This window comes from Narcine bancroftii, chromosome 8 (genome assembly GCF_036971445.1).
Source record: "Narcine bancroftii isolate sNarBan1 chromosome 8, sNarBan1.hap1, whole genome shotgun sequence".
In the NCBI taxonomy this organism is placed as follows: Eukaryota; Metazoa; Chordata; class Chondrichthyes; order Torpediniformes; family Narcinidae; genus Narcine; species Narcine bancroftii.
In genome coordinates, this window is record NC_091476.1 from 163,497,906 (window position 1) to 163,525,864 (window position 27,959).

Genomic DNA, 27,959 nt, shown 5'->3' on the forward strand with positions numbered 1-27,959 from the left:
AGTAGCTTGTTAGACTATTTAAGAAGAGTATTTAAGAGTCAATCTCTGGAGTCTTATGGGGACTAGACAATGCGATCAAACATTGATAAACTATTTAATGTCTTGGTTAAAGACCCATTTTTGTCATCAACTCTGGGAAGGTGGGCATTGCTGACAGGACTCCCGTATATTGATGTGTTTAACTGCCCTTTCGAGGAAGCAGTATGCCTTCTCGGTAAACCTCTATGGTTTATGTGGGTGAAGATATTCTCACAATTTAATTAGTGTTCAAGATTTTTAATCCGCACACAATAAGAGTGAAATATATTCAAATGACTTGGAGAGATACTCAGATGTGATGATGCTACAATGCATTTGCAATACTTTCTAAGTGCTGGAGACCATGAATTTAGAAAGTTTTACAGTATTAAGGGAAAATTGGCAAGTTACTGCAGTGCAACTAAGTTGGAACAGATTGCAGGCACATTGTGCCATCTGCGGCAGGTAAGGATGTGTGGACCGCTGAATGAATGGATGTTGAGACAAAAATTGTTGTGTGATGTAAATGAACCAATGGAGCACATATAAAAGTGATGTTTGTGATGTCAGCTATCTCCTCTCACCGGCAATACATTACTTAAATAGAACTGTTTGGTCGAGTGATATCATGACCAATGTCATCTACTTTAACGGTGTGCATCAAAAATGATTGCACATCAACACATATCAATCATTTCCTCATCCATCAGTAGTTCACTTACCCCTGATTCAGGGTGCACAGCTCCCATACCTATTGAAAATAACTATAACATACCTCACTGAGAATAAGGAGAATTCTCCCATCCAACAGAGAGCAGATGTAGCTCTTGCCTGCTGAAGAGTAATTGTTCAGGAGTTTCCTAGGCAATGGATTTATAGAAATACGACTTGACACAAATTCTCACCTCTACATTTTTAAAGAATTTTTCAATGATGGATACATTGTACAATGTACATATGGACCAAAATTCTTATTTGCTGAAGTCGAGCAGATACTTCGTTAAAAACAAAATTACACATAAAATTAAATTAAAAAGAGGTAATGAATACTTATTTATCATCGTACACAAACCAAAAGGTTTGTGTTAAAATAGTGCAGATAGTCTTCTTGTGGTGTTGGAAAAGCCCACGATTTAGTGCAACAAGGGGAAATTTAAGATGTTGGGAAAAAAAACATTCTTGAACTTAAAGGTGCAAATCCATAGGATTCCACCTGAAGGGAGCAGAGAGAAGATGTTGTGATCAGGATGATGGGAGTTCCTTTATGATGTTGGCTGCCTTCTTCAGTAGTGCCTCATGTAGATGCATTCAGTGGATTGGAGGTTGAAGGCTGCAATGAGCCTGGCTATGGTTATTACGTTCTGCAAGCTTCTGCATTCCAGTGATCGTGAATTACCAAACTAGACTGTGATGCAAACAGACAGTAATAATAAAAGTAAAATGCCTTGTGCTATTCATTAACAACCGAGCATTTTCCATGAGCTTAATTATGGGTGGTGCTATGGTGAATATTTGATGAAATGAAAATATTATAGGAAATGTCTATAAGGCAATATGGAATCACTGGCTATAGAAAACAGCTAATTCTGACACAGAAAAATAAGCTTATTGACAATGATTAGGAACAGAACCCCTACATAACTCAGAGACTTTCTGAAATGAACATGGACTTCTCCGGTTTCTGCTAGCATAGTCTCCATTCTCCCTCCCTTACCATTCCTTTCTTCCAGCTCTCCACCCCTTTCCCTCTTCATTCAGAGCCATCCCCCCTCCCCCTGTTTGCTGGTGTGCCCTCCCTCCCTTATCCACCTGATACCTACGGTACTCCTCCCCACCATTTGATTTGCGCGCCTGCCTACATTTTTCTCATATCTTGATGATAGGCTCGAGCCTGAAATATGTGTTAGGTACCTTTATTTTTGCTACATGAAGTACACAAAAAAGTAAAAATACAATGCTGGAGAAACTCAGCAGGTCAAACAGCAGCTATACTTTATCTAGCAAAGATAAAAGTAGATAATCAATGTTTTGGACTTGGGTTCTTAATCGTTTTATTTTTGCTATGTAAAGTACATGGTTTGATCCGGTGAGTTTCTCCAGCATTCTGTAGACTTTTGTATTTGAGGCAAATAATATTAGAGTTGTTCACTGAGAATACTTGTAATTTTTGCTCTCCTCAGAATGTGGAAAGGTAACCGGAGTTAAGTGGCAGGTTAACCATGATCTAACTGACGAGTGGATCAGCTTCAAGGGGCAAAATTTCCAATTCTTAGTCAAATGTATCTAAATTAATTGTACATTGACTGTAAATAATTTGTATCATCATGATTCCCCCTACCAGCTTTGCAATCAACCAACACAGCAAGAGATTGAATCTGGGATCTTGTTTCTTGATAATGGCTCAGAGCCATGTTATTCAATAAATTTACCCACGGCCCTCGTGGGAGAGCATAAGTAAATAATCTCTAATAGAACAGAAAGAACCTCCAGAATTTATGATCATTTATCCTTATATGGCACTTACTATTTCCCAACTCCTGATCCAACAAATTGATTCAATTGTATTATCTTCTATATTTCCCTTTGGATTCCTGCTCGAATGAAATAGTCAGCAATATTGTACTAGGATTTAGTAGAATAATTATAGTCTAAGATATACTTTCTAAATTATTCCAAAATAAATATGTATAGGTTATCACGTCAGTATATTTCAATAAATCATTTTGCAAATAATTCATTCACACCAAATTCACCAACTGTAGTAATGTGTACTTTACACGAATGCACCATGTAAAATTAAATTAGCTCCAACCCAAATGAGAGTGACAACAATGTTTATATTCCATTAAATTTGATTTCCTTGTGCTCTCCAAGTGGCAGTGATTATCTAACATTATCGCACTTACAGATACTGTAGATTTAAATTAATTTAATACAATATTCATGCAATCACAAAACACAGCATCTGTAACACTTCAATTCACAATATTGAGCAAAGAAATTTTGCAACTATTTTCACCAATTGCAATTCCAACAGACGGAGAGAAACAGAAATTGGGGATAGAGTAATAAAGCAGCTGATTGAGTCAGATTAAAGTGCGAGATTGTTTCCTCCAGTCTATGTGCTTATGTCATCCTTACTGTCGCTCTTCTGCTTTTGAAGTGATAATAAAAGTACTGTGAAAGGAAAAGTCACGGAAGAGTTCATCAATGGCCCATCAGAGTCAAACGGAAGGTCTTTGGGTTTCTGGAGGGTCAGTTCTCAAAATAATTTCAGTGGTTTAAAAACCATTTATGTGTGGGTGTAATGTCAGAATACAGCAGCAGAGAAATTCCTACCAGCCCAGCATTTGGAAAAGTGGACTTTGGCCCATCAATAGACTACATCGACTCAAAGAAATGCAGTGCTTCATAAATCACTGGTATTAAATTATCAAAACAGTTGGAATATTTTGAGCATATGATTGACCCAAAGGCAAAGCATTTCCTATTCCATTGTTGCGCTCGGTTTAGTTGGTAAATTTACTCTATTTTCGAGCAGAAGCCACCTCTTTTTTCCCCCCACTTTCATTGTGCTTACTTGTTCTAAAAGACTTTAAAAATTGACTAAAGGAAAAGCCTATTCAACAGGCTCATACTACTTTTTTTGCTCTCACATCAAGATTTATTCTCGTACTTCCTCAAAGAATAAAGAAAATATGACTCTACTTTGTGAATTTAGCTATGATATCAGTACTGGGAAAAATAACAGTGCAAAGTGTCAAGTGATCACTTTAGTGCAGTTATGATGCTATGTTAGTCCAGTTCTGCTCATGTATTTCCTCCTTGAATTTTTGCTCGGTTCTGAACATCTTGGGTGCGCTGAGAAAGAAAAGCTGCCATGTTTTTTGCATCCTGCAGCAATTAGTTTATTGATCGCAAACATCAAGGGCTCATCTGCTGCAGTTTACAATCAGATCTGTTGATGAAAAGATTTCCTTTGGTGTGTAATCACAAACTCCAACTCTTCTTTAGGTCTTGACTCCTGCGACATTCCCTCCATTTATATCACACGCAAGTTATGGTTTTTGTAATTTATATTTTTCAATTGCTCCTATAACCATGTAATTTAAAGATGACACCATCCTGAACATTTTTGATGATTTTTGTGACCTTTCTTGGAATGACCAAAACCACCTCTGTTCTTGGTATTATAATACCCATCTTCCCTTGCATTACCGTGCTGCCAATTGTTCTCAATTCCTCTGGGCTAACAAAGTGAAAGATCATCCATACTACCCTATCCTAATTGGTGTCTGTGAGTCAACAGCACCTGGAGGAAACCCATGCAGGCACAGGAAGAAAGTACAAACTCCTAACAGACAGCACCAGATTGGAACCCCAGTCTGTGGCTTTGTACCAGAACCATGATAACCACTACACTAAATGTGCCACCCCTTACTGTGCCTTCCCATCTCCCAGGCAAATGTCACCCCAGAACAAACCAGGAATGGATTGAATTCAGTACCTCAAACAAATATTTATTACAGAGAATATGGTAAGCATCACTTAGACTGGAATTGTGGCCTGAGAGAGCCACGCTAAAGTTCTCCTTCAATATTTGACAGGGATCAGGTAACCAACTATTAGCAGTCCCTGTCTATTTCCAGGCACCCTCTTAGGATGTTCAATAGAACCCTGATAATTAAATGGATCCATTCTGTGACCAAGATATGCCTTCAACAATGTACACGATGGAAAAGGACATGGTCAGTATCACTTCCATCCTGACTATGTATTAAAAACACCTCAGGTAACAGAAACTATCCAGAACATATTCCTAACTGGTCACAGTAATAGTGGTACTGTTAATAAATATTCTCCTGGATAATCAGAAGCAGAAGGAATATAATGTGGGTGGAAAATAAAACTTAATTAACATTGATACAATGCACATGCTACACAGTTTGAACTTCAAGGTTGAGTGTTTTCATTCTTTACTTTCACCACATTTTCTGTTCCCACAAATATTTTGAAAAGTAAAAAGTGAAACATCTACACCCATTAGGAACCCTTGAAGGCTTCAGTCTGCACTTTATCAAAAAGTACAGCATACACACTTCAAGGAGCCAAATGCTTGCCAACACATTTCTTTGAATATAAAGCTGCAAACAGAGCTTAAATTCCTTTGGTTTGGAGAATAAAATCGGAATGTATCAGGGCAGTGTGTTGATGGGAAAATGGTACTTAAGACCTGCAGCAGAATGTGAAGTGTCCTTTGTATATTCCAGCAGCTTCCTGTATTCAGCCTGGATGTTCGCCAAATTCCTCTGCACCCACGATCTTCATTAACCATGTCAGTCATTTTCCTCCAATCCCAAGGAGTAATTCAAGGGCAGCTTCGTGCTTTTCAGCTCTGCTTGTATGTGTGTATTCATTAAATAAAGTCGATTAACTGGTCCTTTAAACAACCTAGTACATTTCTGGCACTGCTAATTAATTGGAAAAGGGTTTTTTTTGAGCTTCTGAACTGATTTTGTGTGTACAAAGACTTGTTAGGCTTTCTACACAATTGCCCTTCATCGCTCAGGGCTGGGGGCGGGTGTTAAGGGTGGAGGGAGGGAGGAAATATCAGACATTTTGAGTGTTTTGGTCAATAACCAGTTTTATGGGTAATGAAGAGGCCGGGGGGGGGGGTAAACAAGTCAAACTTCATTACAGTAGTTCCTCTTCCCTCTCTTCATCAAGATCTCCTTCCAACCCACTGTTGTGAGTTTAGGAATGGAGATGTTTGCCAATATTGCTGGGTTTTCAGCTCCATTTATCAGTATTCAATTAATGAAACAATCCATGTTTTCATGGAGCAAGACCTGGATATTCAGTAATGAACTGGTAGACGGCAAGTAATACATGCTCTACACATGTCAGAGAATTACCATTTCTTGCGATAAATGGCAATTTCAACACCATCACCGTACCAGAACATACCATCAATAGCCTGAAGGTCCTACAAGCCAGAAGTGATGCACAAAAGTCTGCAGAAGCTAAGATTGTAGTAAAAGCACACAGAAATGCTGGAGGAACTCAGCCGGTCTCGCAGCGTCCATAGGAAGTAAAGATGGATTACTGACATTTTCAGGCCTGAACCCTTCTTCAAGGTGTAAGCAACAATATAAGAAGACATCTGAATAAAGGCTGAAGAATGGCCGGGGGAGAAGTCCAAACCAACAATCAAACTGGCCAGAAACTCGATTGGACTCTGTCAAGGACAAACCTATTGCATGACTGATGTTCAATGCACTATTCCAAAGATTTATTCCTTTCACCACCAATGCACCACTCTTATAGAATTCATAATAACAACTCACCAAAAAGCACCAACAAAACACACAGTTTTTACCACATGAAAAGACAAAGACAAGGAAGAACGCATGGAAAAGTCTGGACCCATACACTAACTGGGCTTGGCTCTTCCATTCTCCCTCCCAAATTCTGACCTTGGTTGAGCCATTACTTGTGGATTTGAATGATGCTGGAACTAAGGTGCATTGTTTACAATTCCTTTCCCAAAACATCCTGATACTTACAATTCAATGGCAAGAGTCCACTCTCATTCTCTCCCAAAAGATCCAAGGCTTTTAAGAATTAATTAAGAACAGCTGAAGAAAGCATGTTGGGGGAAGTACTATTTCAAAGCAAGATAAAATTCTTCTGAATAACTTTATGATTAAAGTAGGAAACAGGTATATGAAATGCATGTCAAATTAATCACTTGTAGTTGGAATATAATTTATAATTTAAATGATTTCAAATACTTTCTTTTTTTAAAAACTTTATTTAAGATTTTATAACATGAATAAAATAGAAGATTACATTTAAGAAAAAGAAAAATAAGGTAATAAAATTACAGTACCACATCGGTAAACTAAATAAACTAATCCCCCCCCAATAATTATTACACAACATTAATAACCTAACTTAAAATTAGTCTAACCCCCCCCCCCCGATTTCAAATACTTTCTGAGTAAGGGGTGCATTCACAGAATATGTTATTTTTAAAATTACAAATGGGAAAAAAATGCTACTTTTCCAATAATTACACTGACTTAAGGTGATCGGCAAAAAAAGCCAGTGGAGAACTATTTTATACAGCAAGTTGTTACGATCTGGAATGCAGTGTTGGAAACAGCAGTGGAAGTTGAGTCAACAGTGACTTTCAGAAGGAAATTGGATATATAGTTGGAAAAGGAACATTTTGGGCGCCAAGGGGAAAGAACAAGGGTGTGGGTCTAATTCCTTAGCTCTTTCAGTTGGCATTGGTACAATGGGATGCAAATCCTCCTTTGGTACTAGGTGACTCCATAAGAGATTACATCTTTTCCACATAGCTCAGTAAGGAACTGCAGCATGTGATGTGGCTTTGAAGTACTGCAGAGTGAATGCATGTGCATGCATGGTGTGTGTGCATGCGTGTGTACCTGTGTGCATGTGTGGTGGGCGTGTGCGTGCATGCATTAGCAAAGGTGTCTTGTAAAATTGACCAGAAATCCAATTGCTAGCTCTCAGCATCTCCCCCTCTTCACCCTCTCAATTTTGGCTAATTTAACACTTAGCAATATCAGGTGGAGACCAAAGTTTGGTTGTGATCCAATTGCTCAGGGGTGGGCAACCTTTCCTTTAAAACTCAAATTTCCCTGAAGTATTCCTTATGCCATAAGTACTCTGTGATTAGTAACGGATTGCTTAGGGTGGTAATTGAGTAGAAAGAAAAAGGTTGAAAGCCACTATGTTCATCGTCCCTAATTGACTTGTTATGTGCACGGTGCCATAACTCCAAAGGAAATGGGCCAATGACAATTTTTCTCAAGCAAAATCTTTCTTCTTTGGCTTGGCTTCGCGGACGAAGATTTATGGAGGGGTAATGTCCACGTCAGCTGCAGGCTCGTTTGTGGCTGACAAGTCCGATGCGGGACAGGCAGACACGGTTGCAGTGGTTGCAAGGGAAAATTGGTGGGTTGGGGTTGGGTGTTCGGTTTTTCCTCCTTTGTCTTTTGTCAGTGAGGTGGGCTCTGCGGTCTTCTTCAAAGGAGGTTGCTGCCCGCCGAACTGTGAGGTGCCAAGATGCACGGTTGGAGGCGATATCAGCCCACTGGCGGTGGTCAATGTGGCAGGCACCAAGAGATTTCTTTAGGCAGTCCTTGTACCTTTTATATTTCAGTAACAAATGGGTCTAGACCAGTTGTTCTCAACCTTCTTTTGCCACTCACATCCCAATCACAGAGCACTTATGGAATAGGGAATATTTTAGGTGGAATGTGAGGTTTTTTATTAAAAAAAAGGTTGCCCACCCCTGCGTTAGACCTTAAAAATTGAGTTTTACACAGGGAGAGATCTTGGAATGTTGATGTCACCTGTGCAAACAGAACCCAATAAAAATCAGCGTCTTCCTGTAAGGAATGCTTTCCCACTCAGCGAGTCAGGCAGTCCCCACAGAGAGGAAAGAGAAGCAAGGTTTCAGTTCAGTGACCATTCTTCAGAATTAGAGTACAAAGAGATAAGAGAAAGCAATAATATTTTTAGTACTTCCTATATTTTAACTGTTAGAGCACGATCACTGTAGAGTATAGAGCCTAGGATAACTGCATTGTAAAATATTTATAGCATGCCATTTTTAGTGTGAGCCAGTCCTACACATTCAATTCATTCAGATCAGTTATATCAATCTTATTTTGGTAACAGCTCATTGTAGATTCAATAGCTGTGGTGTATTCAAGGATGTTACAACACTCCCACCTAATTACATAGCCGAAGACAACCAGCCTTTCTTTTAAAGCAGCAACAAAAGTGTTTACAGAATTATTTGTTTTAAATGAATGAAGTGTCAAAGACATTGTTTTAAAGTAGCCTTTCAGTAAGTGTATTGAAATCCACATTATAAACAGTACTTCAACCCTGGCATAGGTTGAGGGAAACTTCTCTCAGTGAATATATTTAAATATCGTTCAGTATTCTTTGTTACAGTCAAAGAACTCAAATTTAAATGTGACACTGAAACTTACAAACTTTTGCAAACTCCTCCCTGGGTAAGTTTCAGTGCCCTCCTGAGGCCTCATCGTTACTTTGCCAACCATTCCTTCAGGGTTTTGATTTGTTACTTCTTTCCCCTTTGGATACTTCAATGTTAAGCTGGTACATTACTGGAACAGGTGCTAATTCTAATTCAACTCCCTCCCCCCACTCCTGCCTAACATCCTGACAAATTTATTGTTTGCAAAATCTCCTTTTAAATACACTTCCTTCTCTTGGGGATAGCAACTTAATGCAAATTGATGTATTTTATTTTGTCTCTGATTTTTCTTTGTATCAAACTTCAATGTTTAGTATCAGAGATCTGGACTTTCGCATAAAATATTTTTTTGTGACAGAGAATAAATGTGAATTAGGGACTGATGCTTGCAACACAGTAGACCTGGCAACTTTGACCAAAATACAAGGTTCAATAAACAAAAAATATTTGTGAGGTATACTGAGAGTGCTAGGCCTTAATCCAAGAGGCTAACATTTTGATCAACAAATCCTTCATCCAAGTAAAGCAGGGAAAGGAAAATAATGATTTGAAACCATGGCTCCTTTACTTGTCAGGCTTGGCTCTCTGCCACAGCCATTCATTCTCACCAAAACCCTGTCAGAGTTTCATTAAGCAACTGAATTCATTAAAATATAGCTTTTAATTTTCTTTGTTTCCTTACCAGTTCTTAGGCAGCAACAAGTATACTATTTAAAACGTCTATTAAAAAGTTCATTAAGTTATTACTTGTCGGGAAAGATTTATTTGGAGGAGCCCACTACCTATTATTCTACCAATCTATTACAAGGTTTGTGAATTGCTTTTTGCTGGTGTTCATCTTGTCATCCCTTGTTGATCCCTTTGGGTATCTTATCCAGATCCATAACATGGGAAAATCGATTTTTTTAATCAGGTTTGTTTCCGGAAAAAAAATGTTGGGGATTATGATAAACAACTTCAACCTGAACACAAAGATAATTTCAATTTGCTATATCGTTTAGGAAGTTAGAGAAATATTAAATTAACTTTAATTGAATTTACGTCTTCTCACATAATGATGCTGACACACTGCGTTCTTTCAACTGACTTAAAAATGTTTTGCCACTGATTTTCACTTGTACTCAGCAGTGTCCAAAAATAGTTGGCCAGCGTTGATGGATTGATTCCATTTGCCTTGATGATACCACTTTTCAATGATCACAATGTCCTGGTGAAACTTTTCACCATGTTCGTCACTGATTGCATCAAGACCTGCAGGGAAGTCCAAGTTCAAATGCAGAAAATGAATTTCAATGGCACGTTGCACCTCATGGTTTTGTATGCTTGAAGCATGTTAAAAATATGACAGGAAATCACAAAATAGGTTGTATCTAAAAAAAACGATATGCAATAAGGAAATTTTAAAGTGATACACATGAAGAAAGATTTCTGTGCATAAAGTACCTGCTGTGTCTCCATCAGCAACGCTGAGCATTTTACAGATAATGAAATACTTTTGAAACGTGTCACTGCTATAAAATATCAAGCAAATAATTTGTGCCCCACAAAAAGGGATGTTATATTGTCAAGATATGTTTAATAAAATTGAGAGAGAGATAAGCATTAATTTGAACAGGTAAACAATGGAGTACCTATAATCTTCTCTAAAGTAGTGTCTTGAGATCACCTGAGTGGATCAGTTTGATGTGTCATCGAGCAGTGTGAACTTCTGATACTGTATTCCCTCAGTCATGCACTGGAATGTCAACCTTGGTCTTGCTGAAACAGCTTCTCTATAAACTGTCCAATATTTTTTTGAGGTTGTACATCTGTGAGGGATAAAAAGACAAATCAAGAATGTGACGATTCCAACCCTGATGGGAAGTCACTTGCTTTACCTTTTTGCAATAAGTATTTCTAGGTCGACTTCCTGAAAGGAATCAAAAGATTATTATCTTTGGGCTTTCCTCCAGTTCAGGTTATTTACCTTTTGTCATGCATCATCTTGTTCCGCAAATACTTTAAGAAAGAAGCTTAAGTGATCTGGGCAAAAATAGAGATCCACCAATATCACATGCACTAGAAACTGAAAATCTATCGTGCAGTCCAGGCAGGTAGAAAAAAATGTATTTAGCCAGTTCTTGCAAGATTTTGGCTTGGTTATACATCTGGTTATAATTGATGCTTCTATGGAGTAAGGTGCAAGCATTTGAAGGGATCAGACTGTGTCGAACCTTTGGAGAAGACATGAAATAAATAGAAAGTCCAACCTTGTGAAACTTACTTCATCAGGGTAATCCATATTTGCCCATGGATTTTCCACTGGTGATAAAAAAAAAATTGAGTTTTCATTATCAATATATTAGCAATTCAATTTAAAGTTTTATATTTTTGCCCCTTTTTTTTATTTTTAACCTACAAAAATAAAACAAAATGTGCAAGAAATAAACAGGAAGATTCGCTGTGGTTTATATTTCCTTCTCGATGTGTTTGCAGACCCTTAACTCACCCACATGCACAGAGGAGTTCATTTTTATTAGATAAAATATTCAATTAGATGTTAAGTCCATAACTATTCACAGATGGTATAAATTTGTGCTGCAAACATGTCTGTCATCCCAGGATAAAATTCATCCTTATATTTATAATTCTCTACGAGTTTCCCTGCTATTACTTGAAATGCCAAAGTGTAATAGCCCAGGAAGGATGTGAATATTGAGGACTCATCCCAAACTGCAATTATCGTCAAATCATTGAAGCTTGGATAGCACAGAAATGGACCCTTGTAATTCATTGATAGTGGTTAAAGTTAACACAGCATTAACAGAGCCAGAGAGTGGGATGGTGACATTTCTGTGTTATTCTGCTTTGATTTCACCTCCTGCTGACTGACAATTGCACAGGTTGTCCAGCAGCATGAGGGATAGATCAGGATGCGGTCTGCTCTCAAGGGATCTGAGAGTGGACTTAAAATGAACTGTGCTGCTTAGTCCAGGAGAACTTCTAATCACCAACCTCAACGTCCCTTGAGCTGGGCGAGTGGCAGAGAAAGCATCAGGCATATAATTATGTTTATCCCTCAGGATGTGGACATCACTGGCAATGTTGGCAATTATTTCCCCTCCCGATTTGCCCCTGAATTGAGGTGTTGGTCACATTGGTTAGTCTGAAGCAGAGTGGTGGAAGAACACTATTATTTTTCTATTGGGTAGTTATGCTCTAGATTTGGAATTAATTATTGGATAATATTGGTTTGAAGCCAAGGGATGAAAGTTTGGGGGTGGGAGTGAAAACTCCGTCTTTACATTTAAGTGTATGCTTATCTGTTTTAAGCTGTTAAAGGTTTTCTCACAATTGGCTCCAAACCACTTGCCGACGGGTCACATTGCTGCTTGCACCAGTCACAATGCAGGAAATCCAGATTCCTGACACTATGGTGTGTGGCTGAGTTCAGCACTCACGGAGACTTTGGTGAACAGTGAAGCCTTGTCCCTCGGTTTACCAGCTCCCAATGTGAATATGAACACCAAACGCATTTGATAAATGTGGTGCCTTTAACAAACAAAATTACTAAAAGCACATTTTGTATGAGTAAAGTCCCTAACAGATAAGTAATGAAAAATAGCTCTACTTACCTGTTTCCTGGCAGGTAATTCCTCCCATTAAATTCAAGATCCAGATATGCTTGTACCAAGCTTAAACATAAGGAGTCCTCTGAGGAACCTCTGGCAGGGTGGAAAATGTTACTGCTGACTTCGGCTCAGCTCTGTGTTGAAAATCAAGACCTCTGCAGGGAAAAGCAGTTAAGTCCTGGCATCAGGGCTAAATAGAATTTCAGTGCCAATATATAATTAGAAATATTGAGGGTAACCAGTAGTCAAGTCTCCAGAACAATGTCTGCGGTTTTCAAGGGTGCAGTGTTAATTTTTTAGGTGCCAGAGCTCTCCAAAAATAGCAACAAGGAGGTGCCGGAGCTGCCCCAGGAGGTGCCTGGAGTGGTCCCAAGGTGCCGGAGTGACGCCCCGTTGAGCTCCAGCAGCACTGCACCCCTGGTGTTTCTGAAGAAATTACAGAGCTTGTCGTTATATCTGTTGTTTTCGAGTTATGAATAGCGTTAGATATCGTGACAGAGATATCAGCAGGAAACCATTATGGCATCCAGTTCATTTTCTACTTTGAACAACTTAAGTGAATTTTTCAACTTAAGTGAAAAATACAAAAACACGTTATGCACAATCCTTAATTCTACTTGAATGCATTTACTTGTACTTTTGTTAAAAAGACTTGCTGATAATGCACCTGTAACCACTTGGTAAAATTATTCATAAAACTGATGCATTTCAATGACCATGGGTCATTTTTTTCTACATTAATATTTACCTAATAAAGGTCTCAGTCAAAATGTATTTGTTCCCGTCAATTCCTCCGATTTCCAAGATAATTGGAAGAGAACAGGAGGAAATAGAATATAGAACAAGATTTCAGATTTATTGTCAGAGTACATACATCACGTTCAACTTTGTGATTCCTTTTACCGGCGGGCACAGTGTAAAACATGTAATCAAATAAAAGAACTGTAAACAGATAACAAACGTAAACAAATTTTACGTGCAATAGAGAGAACAAAAGGAAATCAATAAAGTGCACAAGAGTCCTTAAATGAATCTCTGATGAGTTTGTCGTTGAGGAGCCTGATGGTGAAGGGGTAGCAACTGTTCCTGCCTTGTGACATCTATGATGGCACCAACGAGAACAGAGCGTGTGCTGGGTGGTGTGGGTCTTTGATGATTGCTTCTGCCCTCCAACAGTACCGTTGCTTGTAGATGTACTCAATAGTGAGGAGAGTATTTCCTGTGATGTCGTGGTCTGTGTCCACTACCTTTGGGAGGGCTTTACGCACAGGAGTATTGGTGTTTCTGTACCAGACCATGATACATCCGGTCAGCATACCTCACATCTGTAGAAATTTGTCCGTAAACTCTAGTTTTCCTTTCCTGAAGTCAACAATCAATTCCTTAGTTTTGGTGACATTGAGTACAACAAAAGGATAATATAAAAATAATTCAGAAAAAATGCAAGAAATTGAAAGTTCAAAACTGTTAAAATTGAAAGGAAAATTAGGAAAAGAATCCGTTTTCTTTTTAAACATGTCTAATTTGACAAAATATTTTAGTTAATATAGTTAATATCATGATGTTTCCTACTATTTTACAGTCTTTAAACTGAGAGATTTAAAGACATCAGAATTTCTCTGGACTTGCCATAAACCTATTGGCATCACAGCTAGAATGATGTAGTTCAAAACCAGATGGTCAGTATTCCTTTTACAACTTAAAAAACACCACAGGATCAAACATCCTACCAATCCATCGCTTTGAAAAGGTAGTAAATTGTGTGCACGTGGGTCTGACTACATTACATTAGTATAAAAACAAATGGATCAAAGACTTTGCATTAATGTAGGCCAGCAAAAAAATGGACTGGAGGTGGAGGTTATAGTTTAGAGCTTTTCCCCGGTTCAAAGATAACACAAGATGCATTCTGCAGGAATAATGGTCACACGCACAAAGGATGACTTATACAAAGTATGCAGCCTTGTGAGCTGGCTCGTGCAGACTTCAGCTGTTTGCTGCAATGAGTGTGGGTTGTAATAAGACATACCACATTATCTCTTAATACATGTGACAATTATATTCAAAAGAGAGGCATTTTGATTTGAGAAAATTGAAAGAATGAGGGCTTGTTTTGAAATATTATGTGCTGGACCCTTGTGTAGGTGGATGGCAGTGGACTAGAAGGAAACATTATCTCTTGAGGCAAGTTCAAATTCATTACTGTACATAAAGCCAAACACACAGGGTGAAGCTTTCATTAAATTATTCTTTACTTCTTTAACTTATTGTACAACAATTGCACAAAGAGTACTCTCTTGTTCTCTGTATTCCAGCCAATGACCCATTTTTTTGAGATCAGGGTTGCAAAGTTCAGACTGGCATGTACACTGCATATTAGATCCTTGCCCCAAACAGCTGCCTCCAAAGTACTAAACACTAAGTCACATTTTATTAATATATCCCAGGACATTTCGTGCACAGAGCAACATTCAGGAATGTGCGTTATAAAGTCATATATTCATAAAATCCTACAGAATGGTATCAGTCCCTTTGGCTCAACTTGTTCATGGTGAGGTAAAACATGAAAGTCTGCAGACACCGTGTATAAGGGATAAAATGACACAGTGGTTGAAGTAAAAACACAATGCTGGAGAAACTCAGCAGGTGAGACAGTGTCCTTTATAAATATATATACAATTATAAAATATATATATATATATATATATACATACACACACACACATCATATATATATATATATATTTTGTAAACCTCCATAAATTCCCCCCTCAAGGAGAAAAGTCCTATCCAAGCCTACCACACCAGTAACATTTTGTTGAATAATTTCTGTACCCCTTTGAGCTTAATGGTATCTTTCCTGTAGCTGTGTGATCAAAACAGTGACCAGATGCAGTTGGTCACAGTTATAACATCCCAGTCTTGTACTCAATGCTTTGACCAAAGGTCTTCTTCTCCACACCATGTCGGAAAATGAGTTCTAGTTCTCAGATTGATTGTGACTGGGCTATTAAAGAAACTGTAAGATGATAAAATTAATAAAAGACACACAAAAAAAATTTGGATGCTCCTCTTTGGAAAGCGTTTTTTAAAAAAATGCAGATGCTAAAACTCAGAAGCAAAATAGAAAATGCTGGAAATAGCCAATGGGTCTGGCAGCATCTGTGGAAACAAAATAGGTAATCGACCCTTCATCGGAACTCTTATTTTCTGCCTGACCTGTTAAGTTTTCCAATGCTTTTTATTTTGGATGTTCCAAAGTGGAAGAGATAAACTTTTCCTGACTGCCTTTCAGCACCCACTATTCCCCACTGTGTTACAATTCCACTGTAGCTATTATGGGGTTCTCTGTTCTTGCTGCTGTAATCGAGATGAAGGCTGCACATCTACCTCTGAACATCATGGATATTTTTTTTCCATTAACCAGATATTTGTTGACATGTTAATAGTTACTTGACTGTATTTTGTTAGTAGAATTATGCTGATTGATCACTATTATCGTAGAGATAAATGATATACGTCTTACTTTTTACTTTAATGGAGAAAGATGTTATTATGATGGCCATTATGGTTAGTGCACTGCTATTACAGCACCAGCAATTTGGGTTCAAATTCTCTGTTGTCTGTAAAGAGTCTGTATGCTCTCCCCATGACCTGCAAGGGCTTTCTCTGGATGTTCCAGTTTCCACCCCACCGTGCCAAAAATGGACAGGATTGGTAGGTTAATTGGGTAGCACAGGTTTCATGGTCCAGAAGGACCTTCTACTGCATTACATCATTAAAATAATTATTTGAATACACTGTTCTCTACCTTCATAATTTTAAACAAACTTAATCTCAACAAGAATAGTACCCAAGTTTCTTTCAACATAGATTATCCTCTCAAACCAGGCAATGTTGCCGTGAATTATGTTTTCTTTTGGCTCCGAGCTTAGAACATTCTTAATTAAATCTCTCAAAAACTAAACAAATTTGAAAATGACACATAGAACCGAAAAAAAAAGCTCTTTGTTCAGTCCACCATATCTGTGCTGACCATGACGGCAATTCCAATTAATCCTATCTGCCTGAATATGGCCGGTATCCCTTTTGTTCAAATGTCTAAGTCCCTCTTAAATGTTGCTATTGTATCCATTTTTATCACTTCTCCTGACAATACGTTCCAGGCATCTACCATTCTCTACATAAAACTTGCCTTGCAAATCTTCTTTCAATTTCCTCTTTTCACCTTAAGCCTGCGCCTTCTAGTGTATGCTATTTCTGCTCTGGGTAAAAAACATTGACAATCTATCCCATTTATGCCTCGTAATTTTAGATACTTCTAGCCAGTCACCCCATCAGCCTCCAATGCTGCAGAGAAAATGATCCAAGGTTTGTCCAACTTCTCCTTGTAGCTAAGACACTCCAATCCAAGAAAGTCTTCAGTCCCCTCTCCAACACCTTCACAGCCTTCCTGTGCTGCATTGAACAAAACTGCACACAATAGTGTATGGTTAGCATAGAGGGTGGCACGGTTAGTTTAGCGGTTAGTGCAACCCTATTACAGCGCCCGCGACCCAGGCTCGAATCCAGCGCTCTCTGTAAGGAGTTTGCGCATCTGTGCAGGTTTCCTCCGGGTGCTCTGATTTGCTCCCACCCTTCAAACTGTACCGGGGATAAAGGCCAATTTGGTGTAATTGGGTGGTACAGTCTTGTGGGCCAAAAGGGCCGGTTACCATGCTGTATGTCTAAATTTAAATTACTTTAAATGAAGCCAAACTAAAGATTTATACAGCTGCCACATGACTTGCCAATTCCTTGGCTGATAAAAGCAAGAATGCTAAATGCCTTCTTCAATCCCCTGTCCTTTTTTCTTGCCATTTTCAAGGAGCTATCCCAAGATCCCTCTGTACATCAATGCTCCTGTCATTGACTTGTCTCCTTTAATTGAATGATTCCAGGAGTACTCTGATTTTATGTGCCATCTCGTTTTTTTTGGAATATTTTATTTTGAGAATTTTCAATCAACATGCAGTCAAAATGAAAAATAATCAAAAAGAAAAACATCAATAATATTAACAAAATAGTACGTACATGTTGAAAAGTCAACATGTGATTCAATTATTATAAAGAAAGAATTACAATACTACAAAAATGCAAATTCAATGTCCATGTTGGACCAAAGGGAGAAAGAGAGAGAAAGAACAAAGCAAGAGGAACCTTCCGGGGTGGGAAGAACAAGAAAAAAGAAAATGAAAAGATTGGCTTTACCTCGGATAAACCCCCACTCATCAAGAGACAAATAACCTGACTTATCTGGGGTCCTCAGCGCTGTGAGCACCGGGGGGAGGGGAAGAGACAGGAGGGGGGAATTGTTAAAGATTTACCCCTAAGTACCTTAGGTATGAATTCCATTCTTAAAAATACATCATACCTATTTCGGAGGTTATAGGTGATCATCTCCAGGGGAACACAATTAAGCATTTCTATCTTCCAGCAGGTTAAACCTAGTTGGGAATCAGATTTCCAAGAACACTATTAAGCATCTCCTAGTCACTGCTAAAGCAATTTTAACAAATTTTAAATATTTTGACAGCCTCATTTTAGGTCTTATATCTTCTAAATTCCCCAATAAAAATAATTCAAGTGCCCGAGGGTATCAAATTCCAGTAATTTTTTTTCCAGATTACCCAAATCTACCCAGAAAGGCCTCACTTTAGGGCATGACAAGGTTGAATGCAAGAAAGTACCTATTCCTTGACTTCATCAAAAGCACTGGACTGATATTCCTGATTTCAATTTCTGTAACTTTTGTGGAGTAAGGTTTAGCTGATGCAAGAGGTTATTGCACTAGTCAATCGTGTTAATCATGTAGCCCCGACATCAGTCAGACCAGCAAAATAGATCAATTTCTATTTCAAATCTGATTCCCACCTTTGCCTTGATTTATCAAGCCCTTGTTTAGGGGTTCCCACCTGAAGTAAGGAATACATTTTTGAAATATTTTTTGGTGATCCCCTTCCAAATCAAAGTCTCTATTTCGCTACACTGCGGTAAGGTCAGCGCTGGACCCAATTTGTCCCTTAAATAACATCTTAACTGAAGACAGCATAAAAAAGGTGCATTTAAAACTCCATATTTATTCCTAATTTGCTCAAATGTCACAAGTTGTCCCTGCTCATAACAATCCTGAATACACTTGACCCCTCTCTGGGACCAAGTGTCCAGGATTTTTATTATCAATCATTAATGGAATTAACACATTTTGAGCTGGGAAATTTTAGGAGAAAGCCCCCCCCCCCCCCCCCCCCATCCCAATTTGTCCATTAATTTTATTCCATATTGTAATTATACACTTTAATAGGGGGGCTTCTTTAAGGTCAGATGATAATTTGGAATTCCATTTATAAACAAGGTTTTCTGCTAACATCTCACCAACCTTATGCAGCTCCAATTTTACCCATGAGGGCTTGTCTCCTCTGTATGTACTATCTCATCTTACTAGGAGCATTTTTTGGCATCACCAAAAGCAAAATACTGGATGAGTTCACATCTAAACTGGCATGCTAGTGCAATATTGCAGGACCATTCTGTCACAGGTAGCAAGCAGATGCTTGGATAATTGCAAAATTTTCCATGGTACTTATCAAAAGCTGTGGCCTTGTCTTTTGTCCCTCGTCATCATCAAACAATGCATTTGGTTCTCTCTCAGATGCCATTTATGAGGCTTTTTATGGGGTATGGATCACACATCACAAAGCAGCTAATTAGCTAGAAAATACTTTGGAATATACCAAAAATAATAAAGTCCCACATAAACATTAATGCAATTCACAATGCAACACACCGTCCATTTACCCATCTGCTCCTTCAACGCAACCTTAATGATTAATAAGCCAGAACCTTAAACCTCTTTGCTCAACACATATCTATTCATTTGTGATTTAAAGTTAAAAAAAAAATAGAGTAGCAATTCTCCCAATTAATTAGTGCGATAAAAGAAGTGCTTGGGAGAATCATGAGAATGGATCTGTTAAAACATAAGAAATGAGATACAGGAGGTTAAGATTACATTTATCTGTCAAATTATACCTTGCATGGTGAGGTTGCTTCTGCAAGCAGTCTACTAACAGGTTAGCTCTAACATTTATACAGCCATCCATGTACAGTAGAAGAAGAGGACAACTGCAGAGTTAGAATGAAAAAGTACCAATTAGCACAAAGCGAGGATAATTGTGATGAGGGGTTCCGACCCAAAACATTGACACCCATCTGTTTTCTCCCGTTGGTGCTGCCTGGCTGAGTTCATCTACTTTTTGCTCCAGATTCCAACATTTGCACTCTTTTATGGTGTCACAGCATGTTGTGGGGTTAACCGATTTGGTACGTGAAAGGAAACCAGAGCACCCAGGGCAATGAAGCAGACACCATTAGTCAGAGAGGGATACAGCATGGAAGCAGGGTTTTCAGCCTATCAAGTCTCCATAGATCATCAAGCACCTATTTTATCTTCTTTCTACATTTCCATCAATTACCTGGGACTCTACAACTCGTGTAACACAGTAAAGACCTTGATGAAGAGCTCAGGCCCAAAAGGTTGGTTACCCTTTATTTCCAAGAGACTCCAATAGTTTGGTGGTTAGAGCATTGGTCTTGTAAACCAGGGGTTGTGAGTTCATTCCTCGCTGGGGCCTAATTTCTGTGAGGGGTGCTAGACAAAGTTAAAAAATTTCACGCACGTTACATTCCAAATGTAGTAAGTATTACGTGACAATAATGGAACCTTTACCTATAGACGCTGCTGGACCTGCTGAGTTTCTCCAGCACTTTTGCGTACTGCAGGGACAATTTAGTGTCCCAGTAACTTGACCTACACATTTTTGTTATCAGAGCACCCCAAGAACATTCAAGCTCCACCCATACAGCAGCAGAGGTAAGGACTGAACCAGAGCTGTGCGGCCTTTGCAATGGCTAAGATCGTAGAAATCTAGTTCTTCAATCTGATCACATGGAGTACACTTTGAAACAGTGCCCAAGTATTATTCATGGTACAGGAGAAACACTTGTAATTTTCACATCCTGCTCTCAGACTTGAATGAAACGTTTTTATTGTCCAATTCATCTAATTTTGAAATAGCGAACTCACTGCCACCTGTGCACTCTGCTTACAATAATCGTCAATTCATATGCTACAATATGAATTGTTAAACTATCACATTTATCAAAATAATTACACAAAAGAGCTGCTAAATGATGAATTACCAAAGTGTGGGTGGTCTTTCATTGGTTGTTTTATTCATTTACGAATCAGGCCCAAACTCCTTGCTGATGCAGATAATTGAGTCAACCTGATTATTCTAACCATGTTGCAACTTCAGAACAAAAAGAGATTTATCTCAAGTCTGTAATAGTAAATTTTAAAATTGGACTTCAATTCTAATCACCCTAAACAAACACGCAGGAAATTAAAATGTTTTACTTTGCTTAGCTGGTTCAGAATGAATCACAAGTGGTGATCTTTACAGCAGATGTGAGATGTATTACACCAGTGGGCAAGTTATCACTGAAAGTAGAAAATGTTTGTGACCAGCTCAAACTTATATATATTTAAAAAAAGAACAAGTCATTTAAAATCAAATCGGTTTTAATGAGGTTTGCTTAGTTCTGCAGTCACACATCAGTTGGCTGCATTTCCGCCCCATGCAGCTTATGTGCAAGTGCCGCCAGCATCTCACCAATCATCTCTGCAATCAGTGCTTTTAATTAGGTTAATTAATTTGTATCAAGCCTCCTGGGGATGAGGTTCAGTGATGCTGACGAGGCAGACAAAACAGATCTTCCTTGGGCTCTAATGAAGACTCTAGCTGTTCCAGAATGACGGTGAATAATAAATCAGCCATATTCAGGTAAGGGACACAGGTGGTTTCTGCTTGGCTCATCAAGTCCATTTAGAATGCAGTGTGGGAGTACCAAGTTTGTCTGAAAGCCAACAAAAACTCACCACTGCTTCCAGAAATTCATATGGTGCCCAGTTAAATACTGAGAGTAGCAACTTTCACAGAAGGGCAAGACAATTTATTACACAATGTTTAAACTAAACTGAGATGATGGCATCAAAGCTTTTGTAACTATAGTGGTGTATCTGAGTACATGCTCCACATTGACCATGAATAGGAATTAAATTTTCTTTTACCAGTGTTTGGAATTAGCAACTAATGATTATGGCCAATTTTAGTGTCTGTCTGCTATAAAACTACTGCTGTGTTGGAGTTGCTTCCAGTGGGTATTGGCAGATATCCAACTACAAGATGCAAGGGGAACGGAACCAACAGCCAAATCGAATCCTCTTGTCACAAAACAACTTTCATTAGGGGTCAACAGACTGCATTAAAAATAGTATGTCTTCTCCTCCTAATAACATAAAATTGTAGTTGGGCTAAAATCAAGCTAATTGACATCTGGCAGTTCCATAGGGAATGGTTGTCAGACATTCCAGAGCTCCATTTCAGACTTCCACAAATCCTGGGCCGAAACACAGAGATTCAAAAAGACCTGGAGGTCAGATCCAACTCATCAAACCCAAAGGCAGAGCAATGATGGAGAGAGTGGCCAGATGTACTTTATATCCACATCCCCAGTTTGAAGCCATTGTTGGCTAGTATTCGGACTTCATTCATTGCATGAGATTGCGTCTCTGTGGAAAGAGCTCAATGCAAGCCAGCGGTTTACTTATTGACTTCCATTTTAACTTTTTTTACTCATTTTAGAATTTTTAATTTAAATATAATTTATTGATATATTTCAAGTTAAATCTATTTCAGTAGTTTTTGGATCTGATAATACATGTAGAAAAATTTCAAAATTACTGTCAGGACATTCTATGGATTACTTATTCCTTAAAAGTACCCAACGTCACCAGGAGCCTGCTTTGCCTCATGGCTGCAGAGGGAAAGAGATAGTTTGATCCATCTCCACAAAAGCTGAATGTAGGCAAGTACTACTGACAGTGAGTTGAGTCAAGTCCAACATGATGTAACCTGCTATCATCACAAACCAGAGATTTTTTTTGCTATATAAGCAAAAATACTATTTTCCCTCAACAGATGCAGCCTGACCTACTCGTTTTTTTTCCTCCTAATTCTAGTATCTGCAGTCTATTTTCTCCATTATTTTTTATTAAGGTCTTATCAACTTATTAATTTATATTCAACTTTTAATTTTCCCTATAGTGTAAAATATGTTAATAAAAACATTTTTAAAGAATATGACTGTCACTAAGTCAAATTGTTCTTTTATTTGAAATTATGAGATCAATACCATATTGTTAAAATTAAAAATTTAATACCTGTTTTATTTCTTTACATTCCAGTGACTTGGTTGGTTGCAGTCAACACAAACAGATCATCGAAATTGAAGTATCTGTTCCGTCCGGACTCATTTAATCTTCTGTTGATAACAGCCAATTGTTAAGTATTAAATGGCATAAAAAAAAGTTTGAAAAGTGGTATTTCGATAAAATCTCATGGAAAACAGTACGTAAAATCTGAACCGCCTCTGAGAGATGTCAGCGTTTTCTTTTAAACTGGAATTTATAAATGGCAGGAGAATCCATGGTTCCATTCTTAACTTTCACCTTTTTGGTCTTGTCCTGTGGAGAAATATTTTCATTCAAGTTAAAACAATGAGCCAAAGAACCATACTTTAAAAAAGCCCCTCGGGGCATTTCTAAAAAATGTTCTTAAAAATCTAGTTATTTTAAGAATGTACACCTTCTGTGGATGGCATTTCAGAGCAAACTTTTAAGTAGCGTGCTACTAGAGATGTTCCTTTTGAAAACCCAGTAAGTAGATTACAGTCTACAGAATGAATTATGATCTTTCAAAGTTAAAAAAAAATGAGCACAGAAATTAATTTGTGACAATATGGGAAGAAATTCAATCTCACAGATTTTTAAGAAAATCTGATGCAGTCTGTTAAGAAATCTGAAGTAAAACACGAATGTTTGCAGATACCATGGTTGACATAAAAACACGATGTTGGAGAAACTCAGCAGGTCAAACAGTGTCCTTTATAATAGCAAAAGAATCAGAACCAACGTTTTAGGCTTGAGCCCCTCATCATGGTATCTTTGATGGGTTTTACAATAATAGGTTTGCTGAGTTTCTCCAGCATTGTTTTTACAGTTAAGAAATCTGATTTATATTTGAGGGAAGGAGTGGTTTTACTTCACAACAATGATCCCTAAATAAAATGTCATACAATAGGGAATATTGGTTCTGCATAATTTTGTGCTTATTAAGCTGACAGCAACAAATAAAACATTTCCCACTTAAAGATGGGTGCAAAACAAAAATCTGATGGTAGGAGAACATTCCAGGTTATTCAAGCCTACAATTCCCAACCTCCAATTATCTTGTCCTCTAAATACTAAGTAGCTTAGTCAAATTTTGTCTCTTCTTGTCTATTTGATGGCCATGTTTGAACATTGTGGGTTGAGGCAGCTGGAATTTATTAGTACTTTAATCTCCTTTGTGAATACTCAAGTAATATCCCTTGGTATCAGTGACTTAGTTAAGTGCAAATTAATGGAAAGGTAAACTAAGCTTTATTACTTCCATCAAGATTCCATATACAAAAAATAAAAGTTAGTATATCCCTCCCCCACTGCACAGAATCATCTTCCTTGTAGTCTTTCAGGCTAAAGGTATTCATGCTAAATTCTGGTTTTGGCAGATGTCTGGATCTATTTGGTCAGAAGTTGTAAATGCGTCAAAAGCACTCTGACAATTCATTCTCTTTCCATCCACAGATTCCATGTTGCCAAACTTTTTCTGGTTAAGGGACAAGCTAATTTGTGTAGAAAAGAAGGACTTACCCAACCAATGTTCTAAAGATGACTATAACTTATTTCAATGAACTCTCATCAAATTCACTCACTTCATAATTTCAAACTTGTCTGTGGTGACTTCACCTATAAAATCCACTCTATTAATGTAAATCCATGCATGCTGCACACTTACCATGAGGTCTTTATGTGTCTGAATCTTTTGGGCTGCTACAAACATTTGCTTTTCTCTATTAATGTGTTGTTTCAGAAGGGAGTATTGGTGATTTCTCTGTTGAGCAAGTTCCTGAAAGATCAAATTGCAAATTATTTCAAAGCGGGATAATCATGGTATAGATACATAATTTGAAAAGATGTAAAGAGAATGCCTTGAAATGAGATTAATTTCTGTTTTTTTCTGTATTTATAAAAAAAAATGGATACCGTTGTAATAGCAAGATACACTGTCAGTCACTTTTCAGTGTTGAAAGCAAGTTCTGGAATTAATGCTACAAATGCTGCCTTTCACAGCAGACAAGTGTTCTGCAACAGTCATGTTGCTTCTCACATCTGGAATAATGACTCTGTACAAGTTTACGTTCAAGTGACAGTCAAATTAGGCATTATATTGGCATTGAGATGATTATCTTTCTAAAACATCAACATTATTTTGGCACACCGTGGCACGCTTTTATAAAATGAAGCAGCAAGTTAATCTAAACAAGGTTTCTCATTACCTTTAGCGCCTTTGGATGAGTGACTCCTTTAATTTTCTCCTTCTGCAATGATTCAATGGTTGGTCGGTTGTATACTCGGTCCACCAACTCTGGTAAAGTATTGAGGCGCTTTGCCACGTTAAATTCCTTCACTGCACGTGGTTAAATGGAGAATTTTTCAGCAATTGTGATGGAATCAAATTTAATTACAGTCAATTCAAAATGTGTCAAAGCACTGATACATATCACAAGCAACTGGAATTGTAGGTCTTAAAGGAAAAAGTGAGAAACAATCTGAGCTCTTTAAAAATAAAAGTAACCTTCTCAGTCAATTTTCCAAACTTAAAAGGGGAAGAAGACATTATGCCCCAGATAATCCAGAGCAAGCATCAATGTATTCAAGATAAGGCATTGCAAGAAAATAACAAAGAGGAAAAAAGAACCTGACAAATCCTTAGGGCCAAATGATATTGGTGCCATGATTAAGAAAGAGGAGATGTTTGACTATATCTGAAAATTTACAAATAGTTTTTAAAATTGCAAATTTAATAAGAAATCAAACAGAGTGTCATGGAGCCCGATACATACATCGCATAGCACATGCGGCTTCAGCCCACATTGTTGTGCTGACCTAGTCCAACACATACACAAAAGATTACAATACAGTTCAGGTCCTTCAGCCCACAACACTGTGCCAAACTACTACCACCTACTCCACAACAATCCATTTTTTTCCCCCAAAACCCTCAATTTTTTCTACATCCATCTGCCCAAGTCTTTTGAATGTCCTTATAGTAGAGCTTGCACCACCACCCCTGGCAATAAGACTGCTTCTCCAAATGCTCGTAAATCACGCTGCTAAGAATCCCCTCCAATTGCTTGCTCATGACTGACTTGAGACTCACTTGTCTACAATTCCCTGGATTCTCCCTCTCACCTTTCTTAAATAAGGGAACTATTATTTGCCATTCTCCAATCCTCTGCTACCTCTCAGGTGACCAAGAGGGCACCAAGATCATCTCCATCACCTGTCCAATCTCTTCCCTCGCTTCCTGTAATAACCTGGAGTATATCCCATGCAGTCCTGGGGATTTATCATTCCTAGTATTCTAATAAAAATTCCACCATTTCCTCTTTGTTAACCTTGACAGGCTCCAGTACATTCAGCCTTCCAAAATCTACCTACTGATGTGTTCGACGGGGTTCTGGTGGCTATTTGCAGCTGGGGATGTGGGGGTGGGGGGTGGTGGACATGAATTACTGGAAGCTTTCTGAAATCAAGGACAGGATAATCAAGTCATTTTACTCAGACATTTTACCAACATGAACTTGTAAAGGCTAATATGTTAATATGTTGATAAATTAGTAGGTAAGAAATGTTTTAATGTACATATATAAATTGGAATGGTATTTTCATCAATTAATTCCTATAGAAGTATATACAAAAAGTAGTAATTGGTAAATAAGTAAATGCATTGGAGCAAGATAGTGCAGGTCAAAGAAGAAAGTACGTGCTGCAACCATTAGACAGCTGAAGTTACACCCAAGGCATGGAAAAATGCCACGATGCATTATTTCTTCCTTTTACTAATATTTCAAGTATCAGCCTTTAAATAGTACTTCAAACGCAAGAGGTCTAAAGTAGAATCATTTGCTTCCTCAACCTTATTTTGGCACATTCTTCCTCCTGACTAGCTGTTCCACCACTCGTCAACCATGGCCCCTTTACTTTACCATTTTTTTCTGTCTTAGTGGGGAAAACCCATCCAAGACCCCCAAGCATGTGGTCCCTAAACATCATCAACATTTCTGCCATACATTTCCTTGAGAACATCAATTCTTGATTTATCAAAATCAATTAGAAATAATAAAGATTCAAATTGATTTAATGAAATATTCTTCTACAATCAAGTTAAACCACTCTCAAGTTCTAAAAGTGAATTTCTAAAACCATGCACGATGGAATATATTACAGCACCTTCTTTTTTAGACTTGCAGAAGAAAATGTGCTTATTTGGGAGCTTCCCATTAGCATCTAAAAAGTGGAGTTCAGACTTGAGCTGTTCGATTTTCTGTGAATTAAATGGACAATAATTAAAGTTATAGTGATACAGATGAGATTAAAACCTAAAACAGAAAGATGAATATTTCCATTAATTTCTCCTCGATTTAAAAAAAATGTGAAAATGGCATGCACTTCCGTATACAACAGTGAAATGCAGATATCGTACTCCCTTTTCATACCTGCAAAATATAATCACAAGAAATCCTGAAGTCAATTTTGGTTGAAGTTTGCTTGAAAATTCCTGGGGTCTGGTCGAGAATTAGCTTTCATTGCAGCAGGGTTTTGCTGGACAACAATGTATACTTGGAGCTTCTCTAACCAACTAAATATTCTAAACATGTGTAAATGTGCTAATGTTACACTGTACAACCATTTTTTAAAAAAAGTTTGCTTCCCAAAACAAAATTGGGGATTATGATTGACACTGATCCCTCTAAGCTGTACACACGTGCATGTGCGCGCACACGTTTTGCAACCAGCGCACAAAGGAAACTGATGTGCGCATAGATGAGTTACCTAAAACAATGTATAAAAATTCTAGTTAAGTAACTAAATATGTTACATCATAGAATGCAAGCATACTTGTATAATATTAAAACCTGCCAATACTGTTTTATTAGCCATGAGGGATAGTCTGCGCCAAAATGATCTTGAAACAATTTGAAGTTTACATTTGCACAAGCATTTAGTGGAAACTTAC

The 27,959-nt window shown here is 37.9% G+C and overlaps 1 protein-coding gene across 1 annotated transcript in view; it reads right to left on the reverse strand.

Moving 5' to 3' along the window:
- Positions 1 to 10,704: 10,704 nt before the first annotated feature.
- Positions 10,705 to 27,959, reverse strand: part of utp11 (UTP11 small subunit processome component) — a 38,987-nt gene continuing 21,732 nt past the window's right edge. Inside the window, exons 5-10 of the mRNA XM_069895771.1 lie at positions 27,173 to 27,266; positions 25,216 to 25,346; positions 24,675 to 24,785; positions 23,000 to 23,302; positions 12,679 to 12,830; positions 10,705 to 10,872 (exon numbers count right to left, since the gene is read on the reverse strand). Coding sequence (XP_069751872.1) covers positions 23,219 to 23,302; positions 24,675 to 24,785; positions 25,216 to 25,346; positions 27,173 to 27,266 — 420 coding nt within the window. The 3' untranslated portion in view covers positions 10,705 to 10,872; positions 12,679 to 12,830; positions 23,000 to 23,218. The remainder of the gene's footprint in view (positions 10,873 to 12,678; positions 12,831 to 22,999; positions 23,303 to 24,674; positions 24,786 to 25,215; positions 25,347 to 27,172; positions 27,267 to 27,959) is intronic.